This window comes from Misgurnus anguillicaudatus, chromosome 13, assembly GCF_027580225.2.
Source record: "Misgurnus anguillicaudatus chromosome 13, ASM2758022v2, whole genome shotgun sequence".
NCBI lineage: Eukaryota > Metazoa > Chordata > Actinopteri > Cypriniformes > Cobitidae > Misgurnus > Misgurnus anguillicaudatus.
Window position 1 is genome coordinate 31,398,528 of NC_073349.2, and position 25,225 is coordinate 31,423,752.

The following is a 25,225-nucleotide window of genomic DNA, read 5'->3' on the forward strand; positions in this document are numbered from 1 at the left end:
GAGTGTCATCTGATGAATTCATGAAATGGAGCAGATTGAATGAAAACTTTGAGTCCTGTTTGGAGCAGGTGCAAGTAAGAACGGTTATGTGTGTGTAGAGGTTTGACTGTACTGATAATGTGTTTGTGTGTGTGGTACCATTGCCTACAGTAATTCATTTAGCTCAGGTATTACACACGCTTGGGTGGTCTTGTTTACTTGTACAGGTGAGAGTATAGAGGAGTCATTATAAACTTCACAGTGGTCAGGTGATATGGTTTCTAAAGCAGGGTTGCTGCGGGGTCCTAAAAAGTCTTAAATTTGCTGTTCTAGGTCTTAAATCAATTTAAACGCAGTTGGATAAGCATTACTGGTAGTGTTATGGACGTAGGAATACGTTTTTTTCTTTTTTGATCATTTCTTTCGCTCATCCATGTGTATGCGTTTGGTTTTGATACTTTGAACCAATTATTATTGTCTTGTCATTATTTTCATTAGGTCTATTTTTATTACCAAAAATATCAGATTATTTGATCACCAATTACCAAAATAGTGAGAACCCTAGATTGGTTAAAACATTTCCAAATGTTGTGATATCAGTTCAATAAAATGTAATTATTTCTATTAATTTTCTATTTATGTATTTGATCATTGAGGATTTTTTGAAACTTTGTCCTGAAATCTCAAAGTGGAAAACTGTCTCATAATATCAGCAAAATGTAAATATCTTGTCTCTTCTTATTCTCGTGAACCCAATCTGGTATCTCGTTTTATCTTGTGGGGTAAGTGTCTTGTCACACCCCTTGAAAATACATCTTGTTTTGTCATAAAAGATGAAAGGTCTTAACTCTTTCCCCGCCATTGACGAGTTATCTCGTCAATTAAGAGAAAACATTTCCCTGCCAATGACGCTTTCCTGACAAGTTTTTACGGTAATCTGTAATCCGATATTACCCAAAATATAAAAAACTGAAGCAAAAACTAAACATTTTAAACTTTTTTTATTAAAAATAAAATGGTTTGATAATTGTTCTGTATCTTAAATCCAATTATTTCAGCTTTTTGCTCAAAATGTGGTAACCTACGCATATTTATGAGGTTATAAAAAGAGAACAAATGAAGACAGGATGAAACTTTTTTCTCGATTTTGTTTGTTTGTTTGAAGGCATAGTGTATATTCTTTCATTTTAAATATTGTATGTTTATATATTTATAGAAGAAAACTTTCCTGGAAGGCATTTTGTGAAAATCACAAGAAATGGTGGCTGGCAACTTTTTTTTTTAAAGTGTTCGGGGAATGAGTTAAAAAGCACATGGACGCATGCACACTGGACTATAAAATTGGACTTCATCATCATAATATAGGTCTTAAATTTAATTCATAATGGTCTTAAAAAGGTTTTTGAAACTGTTACATTAGACTTTGTGAAACCTGCAGAAACCTGCTAAAGCTATCCCATAATGCATCTCACAGCAGGATCTGATGACTCTGATGTACATTTACATTTGAGCAGACGTTTTTATTGAAAGAAACCTACAGCTACTAGTGTGTTTTATAGATTGATGTAATTGATAAATTCACTTATAATTTAAAAAAAATTAATACAATTAAAACAATTTAAAACTTATAAAAAATGTTTCAGCATTTTCCTTCCTCTCTCTGTGTGTTTTTGCTACTGTAAGTCTGTTGACCTTTCAAAATGAAAACCTCAGAAATGCTTCAACAGTTTTGATTCTTTGTTTTTCTCGACAGGCAGACTGAGTTTGTTTATCAGACCTTGAAATGATGTAATATCAGGGCAGAAGCATCGCTCTCGTCCTCCTATCATAACACGAATCGAATTGTAGGTCTGTCAGGTTAGCTGTATGTTTGTTAAGTCTTCAGGCTGAAAAACACATTCTTGTGAGAGATCTCCTTTAATATTTACGGCTAATCGGCCACACGCTGTGTGTGTCCGTGTCCAGGAGCGCAGCTCGGCTTTTGTTCGTCTCCAGGGAATCTCGAGGTTTCTGGAAGGAATGTTTTGTCTGTCTTGTGTTTGTGTTCGTTGTGTCTCTCTGTGTGTTTCTACGAGCTCTTTTTCCTCATTTGTAATCTCACCTGCACCAACAGCCAATCAGGATGAGACGTTGTGGTATTTTGGCCGTTACCGTTACACCAACAGAGGTCATTAAATCACGAAAAACATATTGCTGACATTTCTCTCATTCCAGACAGAATGTTTAGTTATGGAGGTGTCGGGATTTGGTGATTCAGTTTTGTTTATTAGCTGATGGGAATTCAGGGAAAAGTGATATTTAATTGCTAGTTTTTGGAACGCTATGCACCCCATAGCCATGGTTACAGCAGCTTTTTTATCCAGTTTATTGTTTATTAATGAGCAGAAGAGAAACGGGCAGCATCAGATTTCAAATAAAGCAAACCATAAACTTCAATGTGTAAATCCTGCTTTTTTTACCATAGACTTGTATTGAACGAGGGAGATGAGATGTATCCAGATACCCAAACCTTTATGCAGTGTTTTTTTAGAAAATGTAAGAAACTGAATAGGTTTGGCAAGAATTTTTGTGTCATTTTCTGATATAGAGCGATATAAAGGATAAAATGCTTGAATGGTTGAAGTTGTCTAGGTTCCAGATAAAAAAAATTCAACAATGCCCTCATTCCCGTAAAGCTCAGCAGATCTCCTGTAGATCAGAAGCTGATGGTTTGGAATGAAGTTCATTCCTGCGATTTGCTGAAGTTGAACAAAGCTCCTCTCCATCAGACATTGAATCCGCAACACCGCTGACCCACAGGTGCGGTCCGTCCGCTCGCTCCGAAAGGCCTTTAATGGCTCGACAGAACCTGAAACCGGCCGTCACTATAGAGCGCTGGACCCGTGAGACAGAGCCGATGAGAAATGTGCCCTTTGGTAAAGAGACTCTGCTTGGACGGTCTGTCTTCATTCTGGAATTAAAGATGGAAACTTCTGCCTGTTTCTATCTGAAGTAGGACTGATGTTAGTTGTCCATTATTAGCAAGATAAATACTCCATATGATGTTAAAATTAAGAATTTTGTTATGTTTTACTGGAAGAATCATTTTAAGGGCACCTATTATAGCCATTTTTTACAAGATGTAATATAAGTCTCAGGTGTGCCCAGAATGTGTTTGTAAAGTTTCAGATCAAAATACCCTACAGATAATTTATTATATCATGTCCAAAATGCCCCTATTTGAGTTTGGAGCAAAAAACACACTGTTTTCATGTGTGTGTACCTTTAAATGCAAATGAGTTACAGTTCCTCCCTTCCTTACCAAAAGAGACAGTGGGAAAATAGATCTGATTTCTATAAATACACTTTGAGAATAGTATTGAGATATAGCGGACAGTGCACAACTCGCTGAGGGTGAAAACTATGCTAATGCAGGGGTGTCAGTCAGTGGCTATGGGTGGGGCTTTATCAGTGTGATGTCACATTAACAAGATAATCAAACAGCATGTCTAACTGCTTTTGTTTAATGAGCATTAAAAAAGAAAGAGCGGGTGGATTTATTTCATTTTAGGGTGGTTGTGTTCACACACCGCCAACACACATTTATGTCCAAACATCTTGTAAAAGTGGATTTTGCATACTAGGTGCCCTTTAAATAACACTGAATTGATCAATTGTAGTCAATAGGTGTGTTTACATGCAACAAATAATCTGTTTGTAATTGTATTGATGGCTCAATCGGATTGAAAAGCCTTCAATCAATATGATTGAGGTTGATCGGATGCAAATTTTGAAATTGAAAGGGGTGGTGTAGTCCGATCTGTGATCCAATCTTCAGGAGAAAAGTACTAATTTAAACGCATGAATCGTAGTATTTTTTCAATCCGATGCAAACACACCTTGTGCATATGCGCAAAACAATTGTGCTTAACTTCACGTCTTATATTTATCTTTTATCACATGATTCTCGTCACAGAAATACTGTACATTCAGCAGCGTTCATGTCTTTCATAACATTACATAAAGCAATAAAATAGAGTTGTGCCTTTTGAAAAGTGTGTTTGCTTTGCCTGTATCTAAAAACCTCTTAAAAACAACTTTTTTGTACTCCACATTGACTTTGTACATTTATCCAGAGATAAAGCGTGAACTCGACGAGTGAAGCTGTGCGATGCGTGGCCAAGTCATCTGCTTTTTGGCGGATTCAGATTTGGGCTACTTTTAAACAGTTTCAGCAAGTTGATTTTGTTCTGCAGGTTAAAAATGAAATGATTTGGAAAATTAGTTATTGGCATTTGTGCTGTGAAAAGTCATTTGGATGCTTTTGGGCTAGTTTTGAATGACCTTTGATGGTTTTGTTACGCAAATCTGGCAACCCTGGCTGTGCACTTGTGCAGACGTTTGGATCGGATTATATAGAGGATTATTTTAATCAGATTTCAATGTTTAGGTGCATGCAAACTGTCGTAAACTGGATTAAATTCAGTCAGATTGACACAATTTTTACATAAACATAGACAATGTGGTTGCAGGTTATGACGGATTTTGATTAAGATCAGACAGTTTGAACTGTTCATTGTTTATGTTATGGAAGCTGAAGCTGGATGATATTTCAGGTGTGGTTGCAGATACGATGTGGCCTGCATTTTCTGACGAGCTCGGAAAATGTTTTGAAATATGTGTTTATGTGTATGATGGATGATGGACGCTCCACCGACCGTGTTCGGGTGAGGAATTCCTTCGGCAGAACACGCCTCATAAATTTTTCCAGCTGTGCTACAAACATCAATCATATTTACTTGAGCTTACACAACCTTAAAATAAATAAAATAGAAAATAATTTTTTGGGTTATAAATTCACCTGTGTGGAGATTCTCAGTTAGTTTTGTCTATAAAGGACATCACACACTGAGCTGTAATTGTAGTTGTGGTGGGGTGTTCATGCTTTATTGCTCTGAGATCTGCTGGATTCTCTGACCCGTCTCAAATCCTCATGTGGGTTTGTGTCTGTAACCCACCTGCCCCTCACAGTCACTCTGATGTCAAACCCCGCGGATCTCATTTCTTCACAGATCTGATAAAGTTTACATGAGCTCTCTATCCTCGCCACTCACATTTATAATCCAGCACTGCTTTTTTAGCTGCAGATTTTGCATTGCTGTATTCTATTCTTTAGAACGTTATGTGAGTTTTTCTGACACAGACCGCTTTGGAATTACAGTGTTGAAAGTTTCTGATCAACTTTATTGAGTCTGATCTCCCAGCTAACAGAGAAAAGTTCTAAGAACGTTCCTTGAAAATTCCCCATGTTCCCAAAAACGTTACGCCAACATAAAAAGTGTCCAGTTTTTTGTAACATTTTAAGAATGTTTCTTAGTAGAACCATAGACATTATATACATAGACGCCTCATGACGTGCTGGAACGTAATCTAGCGTCACCGCCATATTGGTTGGGTCTCCTTACTCTACGCTAGCACCGGAGTCAATGGAGAGCTACCAACTATGTCCATGTTTTGTGCAGCTTACGCTTGCAATAACCAGCGTAGTATTGATACCAGAACGCATGGGATTACCTATCACAAAAAAGATTGAACAATAATTTTGGTTATTTAAAGGTGCAGTGTGTACATTTTTGTGGCATCTAGTTGTGAGGTTGCGCATTGCAACCAACAGCTTTTTCCACTACTCACCTCTCGCTTTTGAAACGCATAGAGAAGCTTTGTTAGCCGCCACCGGACAATCATGTCATCGTCGGAGACAACTTCCTACAAAAGGTTGTTCGTAAAGGGCTTTTGTAGAAACATGGCGGCACAAAATGGTGACTTCCAGGTAAGGGGACCCTCTGTGTATGTAGATAAAAACATCTCATAACAGTTCATAATGAAAGGTCTTTATACACCCCTGATAATATAGTATTGTATATTATTTTGCATTTCTGTCAAGAGATCCTTCTAAAAATTACACACTGCACCTTTAACCACCTTTAACTGTCATTGTTACTAACGTTACTTATGTTTAACCAAACCGTGTGAAAATCCGGAAAAAATTTGGAGAGTTATGATTATAGTAGTTGGGGATACACCTTCCTCAGTAGAAATAAATTCAGGGGGGGCATTATGAACTTTGTTCATAATGTCACCATTGTTGAGATTCATAATCTTATTCTTGTTGTTTGTGCGTCCCACATACACAGCGGTTATTTTTTGTCTATGAAAATCCTTAATGACAAACTGCTGTGAGAGTGCTGGATCTCATTTTGACAGAAAAGAAACTTTTCATGAGTGAGGAAATTAATTAACTAGATGATGATCTTTACCATTAGAATTGCTCTATTAACTTTACCATAACACATGTGTTTTATATACGCTGCTAAAACAAACACTGATCACCATAATGGTGATAAAATGGTGATCAAAATGACTTTAAAAAACAAAACATCATCATCTGAACCTGATAAGTGAATGTTGTTTTCTACAGCAATATTTTTTACAGAAATAATAAAATGCAATGTTTCTCTATCATTAACATAACAAGCAAATATAGAAAACTGTTTTAAACTATGTGTGAACATTAAAAAAATGACATTGTCATAACGTTTGAAAATGGTAGAATGTAACATTACTCTAACCTTCAGATAACTTTCTTAAAACATTAAATAACTGGACGCTTTTTATGTTGGCATGACGTTTTTGGGAACATTGAGAATTTTTAGGGAATTTCTCTGTGAGTTGGGCTCCTTTGTCCACCCCATCAGCTTCACGGATACAGTGGGCCACTTTATTAGCATTTACACGAGACACATTATACCCTGCTGAGACCCTGATGTCCCGCATTCACGGGTGAGATGTGTGCTGCTCATGCGCAGTGGTATGACAGGAATTTAGGTGCAGGAGGGAGGGAGGGAGGGGTGATCGTCACTGATCCGTGCATGCATGCAGCCAGGTGTGTGATGGGACAAAATGTTTGTGTTTTCATTAATGTCACACTGGTTTGGTTTGGTCTGGTGTGTGTGTGTTTTGTTGTCCAGTGCTTAAATTGAGTTATGAGTGTTGTGATGGTTTTGGGGTGGTGGGTTGTGGTTGCCAGGGCGACATACCTGGATGACCTCATGCTTGGCCACAGCAATGAGGAAAAGCAAAATCCACAGTGACCTCACTGCTAGATATGACTGTGGAAACAGTGATTCATCCCATAAAACAGAGCTTCAAACGCAGCTCCTGCTAAAACAACTCATAAACTTCACACACACCCAAAACTATCAACTGACCGCTCTGTGTGTTAAAACATCTGCTGTGTCCGGACGCAACGCTTTCCTGTTTTCTGATAGTTGCTGCTTCAACAGCATTTCTCATAAACAGTTGCACCATGACATCACCACCTGGCCCCTACTGATGATGTCATCCAGTGTACTTGGACAGGATTGGGTTGTTTCATCATGCATGAAAAAGCCATCCAGATCATGACATTCTAACTGTGTAATGTGAGAGCGGCTGTTTCATGTGTCCAGAATGCGTTTAGTACTCGCACGACTAAACACCACATAACTATTTACCACATAACACTTTTACTGCTGAGTGTCAAATAGCCAGTGGTTGTCATTCCCGAATTTACAGTCGACTTGGCTTTAAACTCCCTGGACGGAGTTCAGCCGTGATGTAACCAAACGTTTTTATTTGCTGGTACTCGTTTTTAACCGGCATGTGACTTCACACCAGTAAATGAAGTGTTTCTTATGTTGTTATGTTTTTCCTGTAATGCTGTGATACCAGCATTACAGTGTGGTGAAACATTACATATAAGAATAATTGTAAAAAGAAATTAAATAAAATGAACTTTTTACCCATTTACAATAACAATGTCCATTTACAATAACAAAAGTCTAATAATGTCTACTGAATAAACCAATTTTTAAATAGATTATAAATACAGGGTTCCCACAGGTCCTTGAAATCCTTGAAAGTTTGTGAATCTGGGGGGGAAATTTCAAGGCCCTGGGAAGTTTTTGAAAATATACATACATAGATACAGGTCATTGAAAGTGCTTAAATCTGTTTTATACAACAGTTCTTTCTGGTTCTCGAATCTGATTGGCTAAGAGCTATGCGATATTGTGCTGATAACGGCACAGTAACTGCTTCACCTTTCATATCATTCCGCCACCTAGTGAATGGAGGTCCTCTAAACAGGCTCATCTCTGAATGGAAAAACTGCAGACACACACAACCGCGCTGTTTTAAATCACTCTCCGTGTGTCTCATTAGTTCACTGGCTCATAAATCAGTCTGTGAATCCCCAATCGGAAGTTATTATTCCGTCAAAGATCAGCGCTCTTGGATGATACGTTAAAGTTAATGGGAGTAATGTCTTGTCACATCGTGTGGACGATTAACACTTGGAAAGAGGAATATAAACACTGATTTTTTTCTGGAGCTATATCTCTTATCAGAACGCGAAAACACAGTGGAACTGCAGGTAAGCACCGCAGCTTTTAAATGTGGACATTGATCATTTATTTAATCGCGATGTGACTATTAAAACATGTTATGAGATATTGCCACTGATATATTTATAAGCAGCATGCAAAAACATCTCTCTGACACTTATAAAAAACCGTTTTATATAGTACTGTCAAGAACGAAGTCTAATAATAACCGAGTGCTCGTATCGCGTTATGATGAAATGGTAAACCAATAGTAACAAATGAAAAAATAAGAAGTATAGTTTTATTCACTTTTACCTTGCGCCAAAACAATATCAACACAAAAGACACTAAATGTGAATAAGAAAACAAGTAATATTTTCATCATGACACCAAATACTGCTGATTTGATCTGATTTTTGACCATCAGGCCAACATGAGAGCCAGGGATTCCCTGTCAGAGATGTAGCCCAGAGAGGGCGGTGGTCAGCGGGGCGAGTGAACACTGACGTCCGCTCATGCTTTGGTTCTCATACGTACCGAATCTCACTAAGCAAACGTTCAAACAGGTGCTATCTTTACTAATCGACTGCAGATTTAAATATAATACATATACATTCTCGACTGAACTAATCTTAAAACTACACTTTGTGACCAAGAAATTGTAATATTTAAAAACGGCGAATCCGTCCATTGAGTTAATATGAGATTCAAAGCAGCCGAAAGTGTAACCTGTCATTCTGGCCGCCCTCAAATCCGTGCCGGAAGAAGTAGTTCTCAAACAAATAGGCTTTTAAAATTACTCCGTAGTTGTTTTCTAGTTTTCGTTTTTCAAACGTGTGCCGTCGAACTGTTGTATAAAAGCAATATCGCTCTTGGAGTCGTGTGATATAGCTCTATATCATCACGGCTGTGATTGCCTCCGGCACTCGGCCTACGGCCTCGTGCCTCTGGCCTAATCACAGCCGTGATGATATAGAGCTATATCACACTCCTGCTCGAGCGATATTGCTTAATTATGCAAGGTTTTCTTAAAAAAAAAAATCCATATTATTCTCTGTGTAGTGTAGGATAATATCATAAAAATTCTAGTTTTTTTAAGCACACCTGATAAACTGTTTGCTTTAAATGTTTATATCTTCTGTATGTGAATGTTGATTCATACCAAAATGCTTTTTTGAATAGTTGTGTTTGACACATGAAAACATCTTTGGGTTACGTATGTAACTGTTGTTCTCTGAGAAGGGAACGAGACGCTGCGTCTCCTTTGCCATACTTCCTGCATCCCTGTAACGCCATCTTTGGCAATATTTCAGATAGCGATATACTTCCTGACTCCCGCGTCACCCTGTCTTTGTCATTAAGCCTCACCATTGGTTGAATTTGATATACACATTGGCGTCCCCAAAGTGTCACTGCAGTGACGCAGCGCGAGTTCCCTCAAAAGGGAACTGTAACAATGTATCTGAAAAGGTAACAAGATGTAATCTTGCTCTCACTTGAAATGTGTCCCCACATTTAGTGCTTGAATTTGAGGGAATTGGACCTGGAAAGTTCTTGAAAGGTCCTTAAGTTTGAAGTTAACTAAGGTGTGGGAACCCTGTAAATAATAGATTTTTTTTATTTCTATTTCAGACGGAGGCCATGAAGAGGGCATTGACCGAGCTCGATCTGAATATTGTAGAGATGACCGATGAAACGGCCACACTGGACGGAGGAGATGTCTTGTTTACAGGTGCTAATTGGAGACTTTTGATAAATATACATCACCTGACAGCCAATCAGATTCTTTGCTGTCTAACACTGAGGTATTGCAGTAAACTGATACATTAAAATCAAAGTGCATGCTTTGAAGCAACAACAGATGGGTCTGCTATACATAAATTATTTATCATGCAGCACTGCGCAAATGAATCAGCGTATGACATCAAATATCGCGAGAGTACTGCTTTCGAATCACTCTCGTGATCGGTCTGTGCAGTGCCACTTGAAGTCAATCTCATCTATTGTTTCTATAGTTGCATTTCCATTACCCTTTAAATTGTGCAAATGGACATTGAGAATTGAAAAAAAGGCCAACGGAAACACGTCAACTTCGCCAAAACTCCCATATATCGCAAAACTGCAATGGAAATGTTTATTTGCATTTTCAGGTCACCTGATGCACAAGTCACATAGTTATTATTAGAAGATGCCGCGCGTGAACTAATAATTAGTCCTTGTCAATAATGTTTGGATAACACTCTCTTTTGATGTAAAATAATGTACTATTACCTTCAAGAAACACTTATACGTTGTCAATCCTAAAGATAAGAGGCTTTCTTTGGCTGAATGTTTGGATAAAACTCCTTCAATTAAAAATAATGCTTAGTGCAGTGGATGTGATATTAGTAAACCTACCAACATCAGTTGACGTGATGTTAGAAATGACTTATCAAGAGAGGAAAAACAATGCTTTAGTGGCATATTATCGGTTAATAGAAACAACATAATTTCACAATAGTCTGTTTACAACATTTAGAAAACAACGCTGAAGTTTTGCGCAAATGTGCAACGGAAACGTAGCTAGTGGCAATAAAAGGAAAATCCATTGATAAACCTGTACATCATTGACAAGCGACCCTACGGACATAGACTGAGCGCTTTAACATTGTGCTAGTAGTTTTAGATACATTAATGCAAAACCTTACATAATGTGTCTTTAAATCAAGACATTACTCTTGAAAAGTATTTTTAAACCGTAGCTAGGCTGTGAAAACATGAAACCTCTCTGTCTGATATACATTGTGTGCTCTTTAAATTCCTGTGGGTCATCTACTGCATGTGCTGGAAACTGTATGAGTACATCTAATTGAGTCTGGAGAGTTTGACTGGAGCCGTTCCCGGCCAGAAACATTTCCTGATGGCATAATAATCGCTAATATCTCCTTTGTAAAATGTTCCGTTGCTACCGTGAAAAAAGCGTCTGATTACACTCTTCAATGACCAGACACCACTGCAAACATCAAACTGATCATAGATCACTCTTTAAGAAGAGTCGTATGCTCCCTTTATACACCGAAATGCCATAAAGGGTTCTCACTGGCCTCAGATCAGATGGTAGAATAGCATTGCATAATTATGAAGCAGAACCAGATGAAGACAAAACAGTTGATATAAGGGGGAGAACTCTTATGTGCACTCTTATAAACCTCTTGCTCTTTATTATCAATAACTAGATGACAAAAGTGAGAAATGATCCAACTTCATCTAAAGGTCTTTAACAGGGTGAATGTAAATGTTTATGTTCAGGAAGAGAGTTCTTCGTAGGATTGTCAAAGAGGACCAATCAGAAAGGAGCAGAGATTCTGGCAGACACGTTTAAGGTGAGTCCGACTCCAAACATCATTCGGTCTGAATTGTACCTTATACTCAAAAAAAATGCTGGGTTATTATTTGGGTCAAATGTGAATGAACCATAGGGTCGGAATTTAACCCAGTGGTATCCAACCTGGGGTCCGGACCAACCCTTAGTGGGGTTCCAGAGTTTATGTGGGGGGGGGGAGGTTGTGGCGCAAGATCCAATATGCTTTGAGTTTAAACAAAGATGCATAAAATGTTCCACTAATAATTTATTGAAAAAATATATTCTTACAAGTTTTTTTAACTCTTTCCCCACCAGCATTTTTTTAAGTTGACAGCCAGCTAGCATTTTTATGATTTTCACAAAAGTTTAATTACTTCCAGATTTTTTTTCTTTAAATACACTCACCTAAATGATTATTAGGAACACCTGTTCAATTTCTCGTTAATGCAATGGTGTAATGGTGTGTTTTCTTGGCACACTTTAGGCCCCTTAGTGCCAATTGGGCATCGTTTAAATGCCACTGCCTACCTGAGCATTGTTTCTGACCATGTCCATCCCTTTATGACATCCTCGGCTACTTGCAGCAGGATAATGCACCATGTCACAAAGCTCGAATCATTTCAAATTGGTTTCTTGAACATGACAATGAGTTCACTGTACTAAAATGGCCCCCACAGTCACCAGATCTCAACCCAATAGAGCATCTTTGGGATGTGGTGGAACGGGAGCTCTGTGCCCTGGATGTGCTTCCCACAAATCTCCATCAACTGCAAGATGCTATCCTATCAATATGGGCCAACATTTCTAAAGAATGCTTTCAGCACCTTGTTGAATCAATGGGGGTCAAACACAGTATTAGTATGGTGTTCCTAATAATCCTTTAGGTGAGTGTACATAAACATACAAAATATCAGATGAAAGAACAAACAAGATCCTACATCAATTTGTGCTCTTTTTATTAGCTCTGAAATATGGGTAGGCTCCTCCAAAATATCAAAATTTTTCAGCAAAAAGCTCTGACAATTGCATTTATGTAAAGGAATTTTGTTAGAGATCAGAGCGATGATCAAAACACACACAGAGTTTTTACTGTTTTTGGATCAGTGGATGCTACAGTTTTTTTAAAAGTTGGGTAAGAGCGCCACCCAGTGGATAACAGTGGAAATATGGTTTGCCGTAAAAACTCGTCATAGGGAAGTGTTTTTTCAAGATATCTTGTCAATGGCGGGGAAAGAGTTAAAAAACAAACACTAAAAATGCCAAGAGAAGGTAGTTAAAATATTCTCATGTAAAATAATCATTTTAGGTTTGTGCACTTCATCGCAATGTGTTTGTCAACACGTCGAAATCAAACGTAGAGGGTTTGGGGCGCTCCGATTGCATATATGTTTTTAAAGATTGGGGAGTTAACATGTGCTGGATGGTTTCAAACCAAAATGCTGGGCTGTTGTTTAACCCATTGTTGGGTAAATATAAATATTTTTATGGTTAATTTAACCCAACAGCTGGGTTTGTTCCTTTTTGACCCAATGCTGGGTTGAAAATAAACCAACATTTTTTACAGTGTAAATGTCTGTCTGCTTGTTCATCTAGAAAGATTTCCTCACTTACTCAAGTGTTTTAGTTCAATGCACGCATTACATGATTTCTCTCATTCAACAAGACATTTTGAGTTGAATCAGTTTATTTTAGCTTATTTAAAATCTTTTCAACTTGATCACTAATGAAGATCTGTTTCAGTTAGGATCTGCCCTTGAAAGGCAGCTGCCTATCTAGGCAGTAGACAAGAAGACAGCTCACTAGTCTCTCATTACCATCTTAACCGGATGAGAAGTATTTAGCCATAATCAGGATAAAACCCAAATGATCTAAAAGCTTTAAGATGGGGAAGCACATCAATCGTGGGCTTTGATTTCTGAATGAAAATCTACACGAGCTGTTTAAGAGCGGAACATTCTTCACTAATGTCACCGATGCTTTTGAACGTCATGGATTTCTTAATGAGCTGCAAATGCCGGCTTCCTCCAGAGGACTCTTATCGTTGACATGCTGATGGTTTATGGAAACTTTGAACAGGGACGACCTAAAGTGAAAGCAGAGATGCTTGTTGTGAACTTTCTTAGTGTTTTTTGAGAACAGTGTTTGTAAATAAAACCCTACAAGTGGACTTTCCCTTGTTTTCATCTCAGGAATCTTTCAGGTTTGGAGTGCTTCAGACTTTTCTTTTACTTCATGTACTGACGCCACTTTTATAAACTTAACAGAATGTACTGAAGTGGTGTCTCAAACAATAGACGGGTGTGTTTTTAGGACTACGCCGTGTCCACGGTCCCAGTACAACAGGGACTTCATCTGAAGAGTTTCTGCAGCATGGCCGGACCGGATCTCATCGCCATCGGCTCCAGTGAAGCTGCCCAGGAAGCCCTAAAGGTAATAAACACCCCAATGTGTCTAAAAACACCATGAACATTTAGGGTCACACATCAAAACTATGAAAGAACACAAATATGTAACTTTAGGAATTATGTTGTGACGAAAATATCCCAAATAAATCAAATCTACATTATCAGAAGTGTAGTCATCCTTAAACCATAATAAAATCATCCATTTCCAAAGCTTTTTAAATTAAATTTTTGTTTTGTAATAAAAGTAATGATTCTGTTGGCACAAGTATAGTTTACTCCATATAAGCTGTTTTAGATGTCATGAAAGATCATGAAAAACATTTCAGTCAAGTGACCCTAAAGTATAGTTTATAAACATCTATGAAGTTGAATATTCATATTGATGAGTGAAATGTATAGATTGAATGCCCTTTGTAGACGTGTTCGCCAAATGCATGTGAAAACACATTGACTGATCAGATCCTAATGAGATTCATTCCTCTCACGTCTGGATCTTCAGCTTTAATGACAACGGTCTGTTCAATGACGCTCGCTCCTGTTGAGAATCGCTTCGGAAATTGGCACTGGAATGTCTGGACTTGGTAGGATCATTCTGATAAAAAAATCATCGTCATGGAAATTGGCAGGTTCGTGCCAAAGTGGAAACTTATCGCTGAAGCTAAAAATTGTTTATACTTCGCTCCTTATTGGATGTTTTGGCTCCTTCCCAGATTCCCAGCAGGGATTCAGCAGCATTCCCCGTGTGTTTGGTGTGGTATTCACACACGTGTTAGCACAGATGTAGGTGAGACAGGACTTCACATGTCTTTCTGTCTGTCTGTCTTGTTTGGTTTGTGAATTTGCATAGATATAGGTGAGACAGGACTTCACATGTTCTTTGCATTGTGATTTACACAGTCTGTGTGCTGTGAGGTTCTATACGTACATTTATTTATGCATTTGGCAAATGTTTATCCAAACGACATTATAAGGTATGCATTTTTTGGGGGGTTCAAACCCATGACCTTTTGTGCTGCTCTACCACATAGCACATTTTCAAATCAAATGGTTATTTTCATATCTTTCATTTAGTCCAGTGCTTGATTACTGTTGTCAAAGGATGCATTACGCTTTACATTACAGATGTGATGTGAACCATTGAATGTTTTTTTTATCAGGTCAGAATTATTTAAGGCCAGATATAAAATTACCTGAGACAGAAATATATCTCAAATATAAGTCTATCATACTGTAAACTTTTATTCAGGCACATGTCATCTTTCAGTCCCTGTTCTTCTGTTATCTGTGGTTGGTACTGTGAGTCTCTTAAGTGTAACGTCGCCCCCTGCTGATAAAATTCAGTCAACACAACTCAAACTCCAGTAAACACACATACAAGTGTTGTGCAAAAGTAATGCATCCAGTGTGTCTACGTTTAAATGTGCCTACACTGCAAAAATGACTTGTCTTGTTTTAAATACAAATATCTAAAAATTCTTAAATCAAAATGCATTTTCTTGATGAGCAAAATGACCTTAGAAAATAAATCTAGTTTTTAGGAAAAAAAATCAAGATGAGCAAAATGATCTAAGAAAATAATTAAAAAAAAGTTAATTTGTGCTTAAAACAAGTAAAAAAATCTGCCAATGGGGAAAGCAATTTTTTTTTTGAATTTGTGTTTAAAAAAAAAGATTTTTTGCTTATGCCATTGCCAGGATTTTTTTTTCTTTTGCATGTTTTATGTACAAATTAACTTTTTTAAATTTATTTTCTTAGGTCATTTGTACGGAGCTCCTAAGGGGACATGGAGCAAAGATTAAACAAAGTTCAGTTTCGTGTGCGCATGTGAAACTTTCGCGTGCGCACGTGAAACTTTTGTGCGCATGTGACACTACGCATTTAGTTTCGCGTGCGCTCGTAAAACTACGCGTTTAGTTTGCATGCACACATGAAACTTTCGCTTTCACGTGTGCGCGCGATAGTTTCACGTGCAAAAGTTTTACGTGAGCATGCGAAACTAAACTTTAGATTTTTTTTACTCCAATGTCACCTTAGGGGCTTGGTAATTTTGCTCATCTTGATTTAAATTTTTTTAAATATTTGTACTTAAAACAAAACACAAATACTAAGTAAAAAAAGTCATTTTTTGCAGTATATTTTATACATGAAGAGACAGAACAAATAAACAACCTACCTGCACCGCTACAATAACAACTGTCTGTCTCTGTTTGTTATTTCTGCTCATGTAATCCCTGACTGACTGACATCGATGATGCTGAAATATTTTCCACTGAAACTAAAGCAAAACTCTCATATGTGTGCCATAAGTTGCTTATTTGTGTTATTGAGAACCTGTAGCAATAGTTTATGATCTAATCCATCCATGCACAATAATTCTGTTGACATTTATTTCTAGATTTAAAACAAAAGATTATTTGGTCAATTACAGATCTGTCTGGCTGTGTTTCATTCTGATATTATAAAGGTTTTTGAGCAGTGAGATCATTTTGTGCCGCACAAGTAGAAACATTCATCTACACAAGATTTTAGGAGAGTCATTTAGAGAAATTACTATAGTTTTCTGTTAAATGCTTAAATTGTGGCTTGCGTCAGCCTCAGTGGAATTACATTTGTGTTTATAAGAGTTTAGATTGAGCACTTTGTCAGTGTGCTGGTTTACCCTTTAACAATATTGCTCATAAAGAGTTGTGTGGTTTTAAACAGATATAAATATTTTCACACATCTGAATACAATCTGTGTTTGTGTGACTATTAAATGTGTTCGGTGCTACATGTGAACCTTTGTGAACCTAATCTGATTATACATGAGATTAAGCGAGTGTCTAGAAAACACATGCGTCTCTTTTATCATAAACCCTTGAAGCGACTGTAGCTGGCACATCTCTTGACATGACACGCCATGCACATAGGTTCAAATGACGCACATATATTTTGACATGACGGTCCACACATGATGATGTTTTGATGAGTTTTGCATTCGTGTCACCATCGGAAAAGAAGTCACAGATATCATTGACCAATCACAGGCCTGCTCCGAGGTCATCAACTACATATGCTTTCACTGAAATCTTTCACTTATGCCATGATTTACATTTATATATTTAATTTATCAAAATGTGTATTTTATTTGTTTTTGTCTGTAGATCATGCAGCAAATGAGTGATCATAAATACGATAAACTGACGCTTCCTGATGATTTGGCTGCAAACTGCATCTACATGAATCTGCCGAATAAAGGTCACGCCCTGCTACACTGCACACCTGAAGAATTCCCTGAGAGCGCTAAGGTCAGATACACACATACATAATATACACGCACACTTATAATAACACACACATACAGGGCTTAAATTATTTAGTCGACTGTAGTGAACCTCAACAGTTTCAATGCAGCTTCAAAGGGCTCTAAACGATCCCAACCGAGGCCAAACCATCGTCATTTTGGCAACAAAAAGAAGCACTTTTAAACCACACCTTCTCGTTTTGCACTAGCCGTGTGATGCACCAGCGTGACCTTTCAGATTACGTATTACATAATCACGTTGAAAGGTCACACGTCACATATGTAATAAACTGATACAAAGACATTAATTATTATCATTACACATATAACAACATCTGAACGCTCCTCTTTCTCCACACTTGTAAACACTGGAGCGGTAGTTTCACATAAAAGTCATGTGTGACCTTTCAACCTGATCACATGATACGTAAGGTCACGCTGGCGCATCACAAGGAGACAGGATGTTGTGGTTTAAAAGTACTTTTTTTATTGGCTAGATAAGACGCTTATGCCTCTTTAAAGCTCCATTGAAACTGTAAACGGTTGAGGTCCACTAAAGTCCACTATATGGAGGAAAATCCTGGAATGTTTTACTCAAAAAACTTAATTTCTTCTCGACTGAACAAAGAAAGACATAAACATCTTGAATGACATGGGGGTGAGTAAATATCTGGATTTTTTTCATCAAAAGTAACAAAATGCAATGTTGCTTTAACCACTTAACTCTCACTATTCCTGTAGAGGAACACCTAGGTTTACTTCAATATTTTGGATGTAAATGTTTATTAAATCATGTCAAACTATATAATTTTGGGAAAGGTCTAAGCCTATTTCAGCAGTTTTTTATCAAATAAATGATGTAGGGAGAGTAATTGATTACTTTATGAAGAGAGTGTGCTTCAAAACATTTATATCCTGCTAAATGTCACTGTCCCACGGGTGGGATGCCTACAATTACTTCAGTGTTTTGCATGTGAATTCTTATCCAATCATGACAAACTGTATATCAATGGAAAGCTCTAAGAGTTTAGTTTTCATTTGTCATCTTCATTTTGGGAAAAGACTGACATACTGTGAGTCATTTTCTAAAAGGTCACCGGCCCTCAAGCGGGCCCACATTGTTTTTACATATTTATAACACTAATGCCCTATCCTAAACCTAAAAATCTTGACAAACTATATATCACTGGAAAGCTCTCAGAATGTAGTTTGCATATTTCAAGGTCATCTGATGATAGAAATAATGTAGTGACAGTTTTTAGTTACATGACCCTACCCCCCATAGGAATGCATATTAATTTTATATATTCATAACACTATATCCTGGTATAAATCTACAGAAATGTTGACAAACTATGTATCATTGGAAAGCTCTCAGAATGTAGTTTTCATATTTCAAAACGTTTTAGCAGTTATAATAATGCAGTGACAGTATTTTATGAATTTGTGACAAGAGAATGCAGCAAACCGTTGACACCTAGTGGCCGTTGTTGCTAAAACCACTAAAAGTGTGACACAAACCTCATTTTTTGTGATTTTAACTTAAAATTTGGATCACAACTGCTTGAGACATATGGCATCATGTTAACATTATTACTTTTGTGAAACATTTTAATTTTTATAATTTTATTTATCAAATTAATATGTTATTGCATTATTTTTAATTATTAAAATAAATGTAAACTGCTATAACAATTTTTATGCTAAATATTTTCACCTTCAGAAACATCAGTGAAAACCCCTACATTGTCTTCTTTAAAACAAGACCAAGATTAGGCTTTTAGACCAAAAAAAAACCTGAGTTATATTAATTTGAAGCTGCACATCAACTTTTCACCCCCCCCACTCAAAAGGGTGGGGTGACGGGTAAGTGGTTTTAACACAATGTTTAATGTGAGCTCTTTCCTTTTCAGTTCTCACTGTTCCATCTTTTTGAACAGGAGTGATGATGTCAAACTGAATTCATGTTTATAACCAGAGTCAACCTATTCAACTCTCAAAAATGAGTCAAGGGTAACATTCAACCATTTAAAGATATTTTTTTATTAAGGACTTCAAGTAAATAACTGCAACTGAGCATCTTAATAAAACAAAAGCGTGCTTTACTAATCCTTTCTGCCTTTCTTGTAAAACATTAAAATTGATGGATAAGAACAATAATTACATTTAAGCAGAGAGAGAAGAGAGAGAGATGTGCATTAGTTGTCTAAAACATTCCCAAGCCCAAGTAAGTGAGAGATACTTTGCTGTTATTTTCAGGAGAGATTGAGGAATTCTCCTTTGGAAGGGCTTTAGGAAAACACTGCATGAGTCTTGGAGCGTCTCCATTAGATGACATTACTTTATGAGATGGTGTAATGTTTCTTTCGCTATTTTCTCCTGACGACGTCTATGAGCCGTTCTTCTTTTAACACCACACAGCTGTGCGTTCCTTGCTAAGCTCTGTATTACACAACATCATTAAACCCTTAACTCAGAGGTTCTTAACTCTGGCCCTCCAGATTACGCTCGTACGAGGTGAGCAAATTCTGCGCAGAATTGAAAAATTAGAAAAGTGTCCGAGTTACGTCCAACTTGATGTCACGCTGACGCGTGTGCCAAAAAAGTCTCGTGATCACGTAGGATTTTGCCGGCGGGCATGGAGGGTTTTCACCGACGTCACGTTCTGGGTGGTGTGGAGGCACTCGGTGTGAAGAACTGAACGGAGTACAATGGAGTATTGTGCGCTTTGGATACTTTAAGTGAACGTAGACATGTCTAAACAATAGAAAACGCGTCCAAGATGCAAAGGCATATAGGGAAGGACTTGGACCACAAGAAAAGGCATGATATTTCGAGAAATTACAATTTATACGCGGTGCAGATCCTTACGAGTTAGCTCCCACTTCTTGGATCCGTGACGACCCGGCGATTCTTCCTTCAGTTGCAACTACCTGGTTTTCATGTCGAGCCCATATATCGATGTCAGCTTTATTTATATAGCAAATTTAAAATAGTCACACTTACTGTGTATACTGCTGTGTCATTTTTGTCAGATCCAATATTAGTGGTGTTTTTAGTAAGTAAACAAACGCGAGCTGGAACTTCTTCAAAAGCAAACTTTATCCACGCATTCCTAATGTTGAGCCTCCGTTATCCAGCGTCTGTGTTCTTCCTTCCACAACCGAAAATGCGTTTCCATGGTTACTTCAGATCACTGCGTCAAAATAATAGTCTCTCAGAAAAAATGTATTTAAAAGTCATTTTGGTAACATTTGGCAATCTTTAAAGACATGTTTACTTATTGTTGAGACACACGTGTGTCACGCGAAGCTGTGGGCGGGGCTACAAAAGTGGTCCTTGTATTTGGCTATGGGGATTCTACTTTGACGTCATATTTTTTCGAATTCCACACTGGCTTGTAATACTGGCTTGGTGCCAAAAACTGTTATATTTCAGTAGCACAGACATTTTCAGTTCTGAAACTTGCAGGATGGTCATTTAAGTATGATGACCTCTCATATAACAAATTATCAAGTTAAAATTGAGTATTGACGACGTTCGGGATATACTTCAGTGCTTGTGCTCTGTTGTGATGCGGATTTCCTCCAATATGGCGCCTTCCGCTCTGATGACGCGTCGTGAAAACCCTCTATAGTTGCTCTTCACCGACTGCGTTGATGAAAAACACGATGGGAAAATACTTGCTGAAAAAACAGCTTAATGTTCATTGGCCCAGGAATGTCAGCTTATGACTTCTTAATTCATAAACGTCAACTGCCTATGGTAGTTTTTTTAACTTGCTATTGGAATTTATATTTTTAAAGGTGCAGTGTGTAACTTTTAGAAGAATCCCTTGACAGAAATGCAATATAATCTACGTTTTTATCTACATACACAGAGGGTCTCCTTACATGGAAGTTGCCATTTTGTGCCGCCATGTTTTTTACAGAAGCCCTTAACGGACAAACTTAAAGGTGTCTCTGACCACTAGATGTCGCCTTGGGGTTCTAAGCATGCATCAAATCCGCCGCCATCTTAGAACAGGGGTCTTGTCATAGGAAGTATCTAGGTAAAGCTGCTATCTCCGCCTGTACTTCGAATTCATGAACGATGCCGGACTTTTGTGCTGTGTATGGATGTTAGGCCTACTAGCACTATGCATTACAGTTAGAAAAAGTACATTTTCATAATTTCAAAACTTTAATTTTTTTCTGCTAAATACATGTCTGACTGTTGAAAAGAACCAAAAGAAAACCAAGAAAATTGCCTTCATGACGATTTATGGTGATTTTATTTCCGTTACACCATTGCCTACAATGATGCTGATGCAGGGCTCCCCTGTTTCAAGATGGCGGCTCTAGTTTGACGCATTCGATCCAATGAACTAGCCAAGGCGACATCTAGTGTACATGTGACTTGTTTATCCTGTGGTGGCTACCGTGGCTTCTCTATGCATTTCAAAAGCGAGGGCTGAGCCGTTGGTTGCAATTTGAAACCTCACCACCAGATGCCGCTAAAATTTACACACTGCACCTTTAATGAATTCCTTTAAACTTTTGTTGTTGTGTGTGCATTTCACACAACAGAAAAGAATTTGTGTTACCACAAGACTTCTATTTATACATCCCAATATTTACTAAGTTTCCTTTTCCAGTAATGAACAGTTCACTTTCGTTGATTCTCCTTAGAAACATCTTCATGTAAATGCATTTATTGGTTTTTCAGTTGCATCTCTTTAATCCGTGATAAAATACGTGAATGTGATCTCTGCCTCTGCTGACATTTGTGGTCGACTGGACGGCGAGATTGGTCAAGTGTCCGACTTCAAAGCTCTTTTTTCACTCCTCCACTCACTGCAGCCGTCTGCTCTCGTCTAAATTTCAGGCGAGTTGAGCCGCATCTCAAACAAGCCCATTCACTTTCCTGCAGAGTTTAGCTTCATCCCTGATTGAACACCCATGAGCAAGCTAATCAACATCTTCAGAAATACCAGAAAAATGCAGACAGTTTAGTTTGATCAGGGTTAGAGCTCTGCAGGAAAGTGAATCTCGAGGGGTAGCGTTGAGAACTTCTGCCTTAGCTGGTTATTCACATATTTACTCTTTTTAAGAACTATTGATTTTCATCTGAAACGGTCTTGAAGGAATCTTGAAAGATGTTTGATGTCTCTGTAATCTGTTGTAGGTGTTTGAGAAGCTGAAGGATCACATGCTTATTCCAGTCTCCAATCAGGAAAAGGGGAAGGTGGACGGAGGTTTGACCTGCTGCTCGGTGCTCATTAACAAGAAGAGCAAAATCTGATGGATCGCCTCTCTTCTCCCACGGATTCTCTCCTCTTCTCAGTTTTCCTCTCATTTTCTTTTCTTTCTCTTTCTCTTATAATCTCATTCTGAGGGTGCATGTAAATGTGATCTATGACACAACAATTTGGTGTCACTAATGAAACGTGTACTGAAGACGTTACTGTGAATATCATTTCTGCTTTTACCGCTCTTCAGTACATTATGTAAAATCGAATGCATTGATTAATGCCGTTAGACTGAAATGTGAAAAAAATGTGACAATTACACACTTTCTGTTTAAATCTATTCTTAAACGCACATAAAACATAGCTGTATGAACAATTTATTGTACACAGATTTGTTCTGTCTGTGTCTGATCTACTGTACAAAAATCTGCTTTTATTGTGAGGGTTTTAAGAACAATTATTTTTCATAATGTTTTGTGTTTACAATGCAGGTCATATTACATTTTGATTGTCCTTGCTTACTGTAATGCCGTTTAAACTGTGATGTCCAATCAGATACCTCAGGTCAAGACCTGCTTTTGTTCTGTTTGCTTGAAATACCAGAATAAAAGCTGTTTAGGCCCAAGAACACATAGAAAGATGAAGACGATTTACAGGTCAGGGTCAGGAAACTGGACCTAAATGATGTCAACACATCAGCAAACTTGAAAAAATAATGTGAATTATACAACACGATGAACAATGTCCACCAAATCTTTTTTTCATTCCTGGATGTTTTTCAAATATGTTATCATTATTGCCTGCCAGAGAGATCTGGAGTTTTTGGGGAAACACACAACATCAGCCGGTGAAAACATTTCCAAGGCACGTTTTATGATGTCATGCTCACAGAGATATCAGCGTGTTTATCAATCTCCACATCCAGAAGAAATTCTTTCCCTGTTTCATCATGAATGTGCTTCATTCCACCTCGAGTTTTACAAGTTATAATATTCATACCATGACAACCTCATTCTCAAACCTCAAACTGATTATTCATTTGTTTGTCTCAGGACATTTTTTTCTCTTATATTTTGCAAAAGTATAAGATTTTTGACATTTATCTGCAGTTTCATTTATTTTTCTTCATTATTCTTGTCTCAAAGGGTTTTGAAGATGTGTCTTAGGTCAACATTCTGTCATTTATTCACCCTCGTGCTATTTCAGTAGGTGTAGAAGAATCATTTGACATGTATGTAATAAAAAAATGTATGACTTTAGGATTTAGTCAATTGTTATGCTTTTAAATCATTTTGGAGCTTTTTGAAGTATACAACATCTCATTTACTGACATAAGAATGATGATTTATGGGTGATTTCTTTATATTTTGTGACATAATTTTCTTTAGATCTCTGTAGTGTTTTCTTTTTGCTCTGAGATATCTGTGGTGGTTTGAAGAATAAAGACGTCTTCTGTAATGTTTATGTGTTTTATTGTGTTATGATATGAGATTAACAGATCAGTTACTCTTACTTTCACCAAAGATACATCATGTTTATGAATGCATAATAATATTTTTATCCAAGGAGATAGACAGACAGACCCCCTAGGTAAATATAATTTATATATTTGCTAAATACATTTAGTAAAAAGTAATGCTCAATTGAATATATTTTTGGATATGGAAATATATTTAGTTTTAACCTTCATATATCAACATGTATTTCAAAATGTATTTCAAGGATAAACAAATACATTTGTAATTTTTAAACATATTTTAGATAGATTTGTTACATTTAGTATTACAGCTGTATTTTTGTGTACATTGTATACATTTATTAATTTTGTAATTAGTACCTCTGATATGATTGAATAGTCATTAACTTTCTACAAAAGAATATGTATTTTTGTTGTTGTTGGTAGTAAGTATAATCACAAACAAACCTGATCATCAGAAGCGCTGACTAAAGTAACAGCTGACGCATCACTATGACATCAAACTCATCGTAAAAACCTAAATAATTTAATTCTTTAGCTGAACTTACCAAAGCAATGCAATCTATGGAAAAAGGTAAATCCCCTGGCTCAGATGGTCTAACTACCGCATTTTACTTACACTTTTGGGATACTATTAAGAGACCATTCTTAATGTATAATGAATGCTTTTTAATGAAGAATTATGTGGTCTTATTATCCTGATACCAAAAAGGCAAAGACCCTCTCTCCCTTGACATCTTTGATTATAAACTTTTATCATTAGTTTTGGCAAAAAAGATTAAAATCTGGTTTATTTCAAATAATTAATGAAACTCAAACATGTTTTATCCCCAAACGACATATAGGTTGTAATATTAGGCTAATTTGGGATTTTATAGATTATGCCCATCATATTAACTCGGATGTAGTCATAATATTTTTAGACTTCTATAAAGCATTCAATACCATTGAGCATACATTTATATTATCTACTCTAAATTTGTTTGGTTTTAGGGAAACATTTATAAAGTTGGTTAAGATGATATATAAGGATATTAATAGTTCAGTTCCATTGCAATTTGATACATCCAATAGATTTTCTATTAACAGGGGAGTTAGGCAAGGTT

At 37.1% G+C, this 25,225-nt stretch overlaps 2 protein-coding genes across 7 annotated transcripts in view; both read left to right on the forward strand.

The window, feature by feature from the left end:
* Window positions 1-24,104, forward strand: part of LOC129430428 (N(G),N(G)-dimethylarginine dimethylaminohydrolase 1) — a 53,293-nt gene extending 29,189 nt beyond the window's left edge. For 2 of the 6 annotated variants that reach the window (XM_073875606.1, XM_073875604.1), the window contains exons 2-6: window positions 10,014-10,113; window positions 11,670-11,743; window positions 14,035-14,154; window positions 17,273-17,416; window positions 22,579-23,271. In XM_073875606.1, the coding sequence (XP_073731707.1) occupies window positions 10,023-10,113; window positions 11,670-11,743; window positions 14,035-14,154; window positions 17,273-17,416; window positions 22,579-22,695 (546 nt within the window). In that variant the 5' untranslated portion in view covers window positions 10,014-10,022 and the 3' untranslated portion in view covers window positions 22,696-23,271. The other 4 variants (XR_012373006.1, XR_012373004.1, XR_012373005.1 and 1 more) reach the window with 4 other exon arrangements.
* LOC141369347 (N(G),N(G)-dimethylarginine dimethylaminohydrolase 1-like) overlaps window positions 1-25,225 on the forward strand; it is an 84,762-nt gene that overhangs the window by 29,186 nt on the left and 30,351 nt on the right. The window lies entirely within an intron of this gene.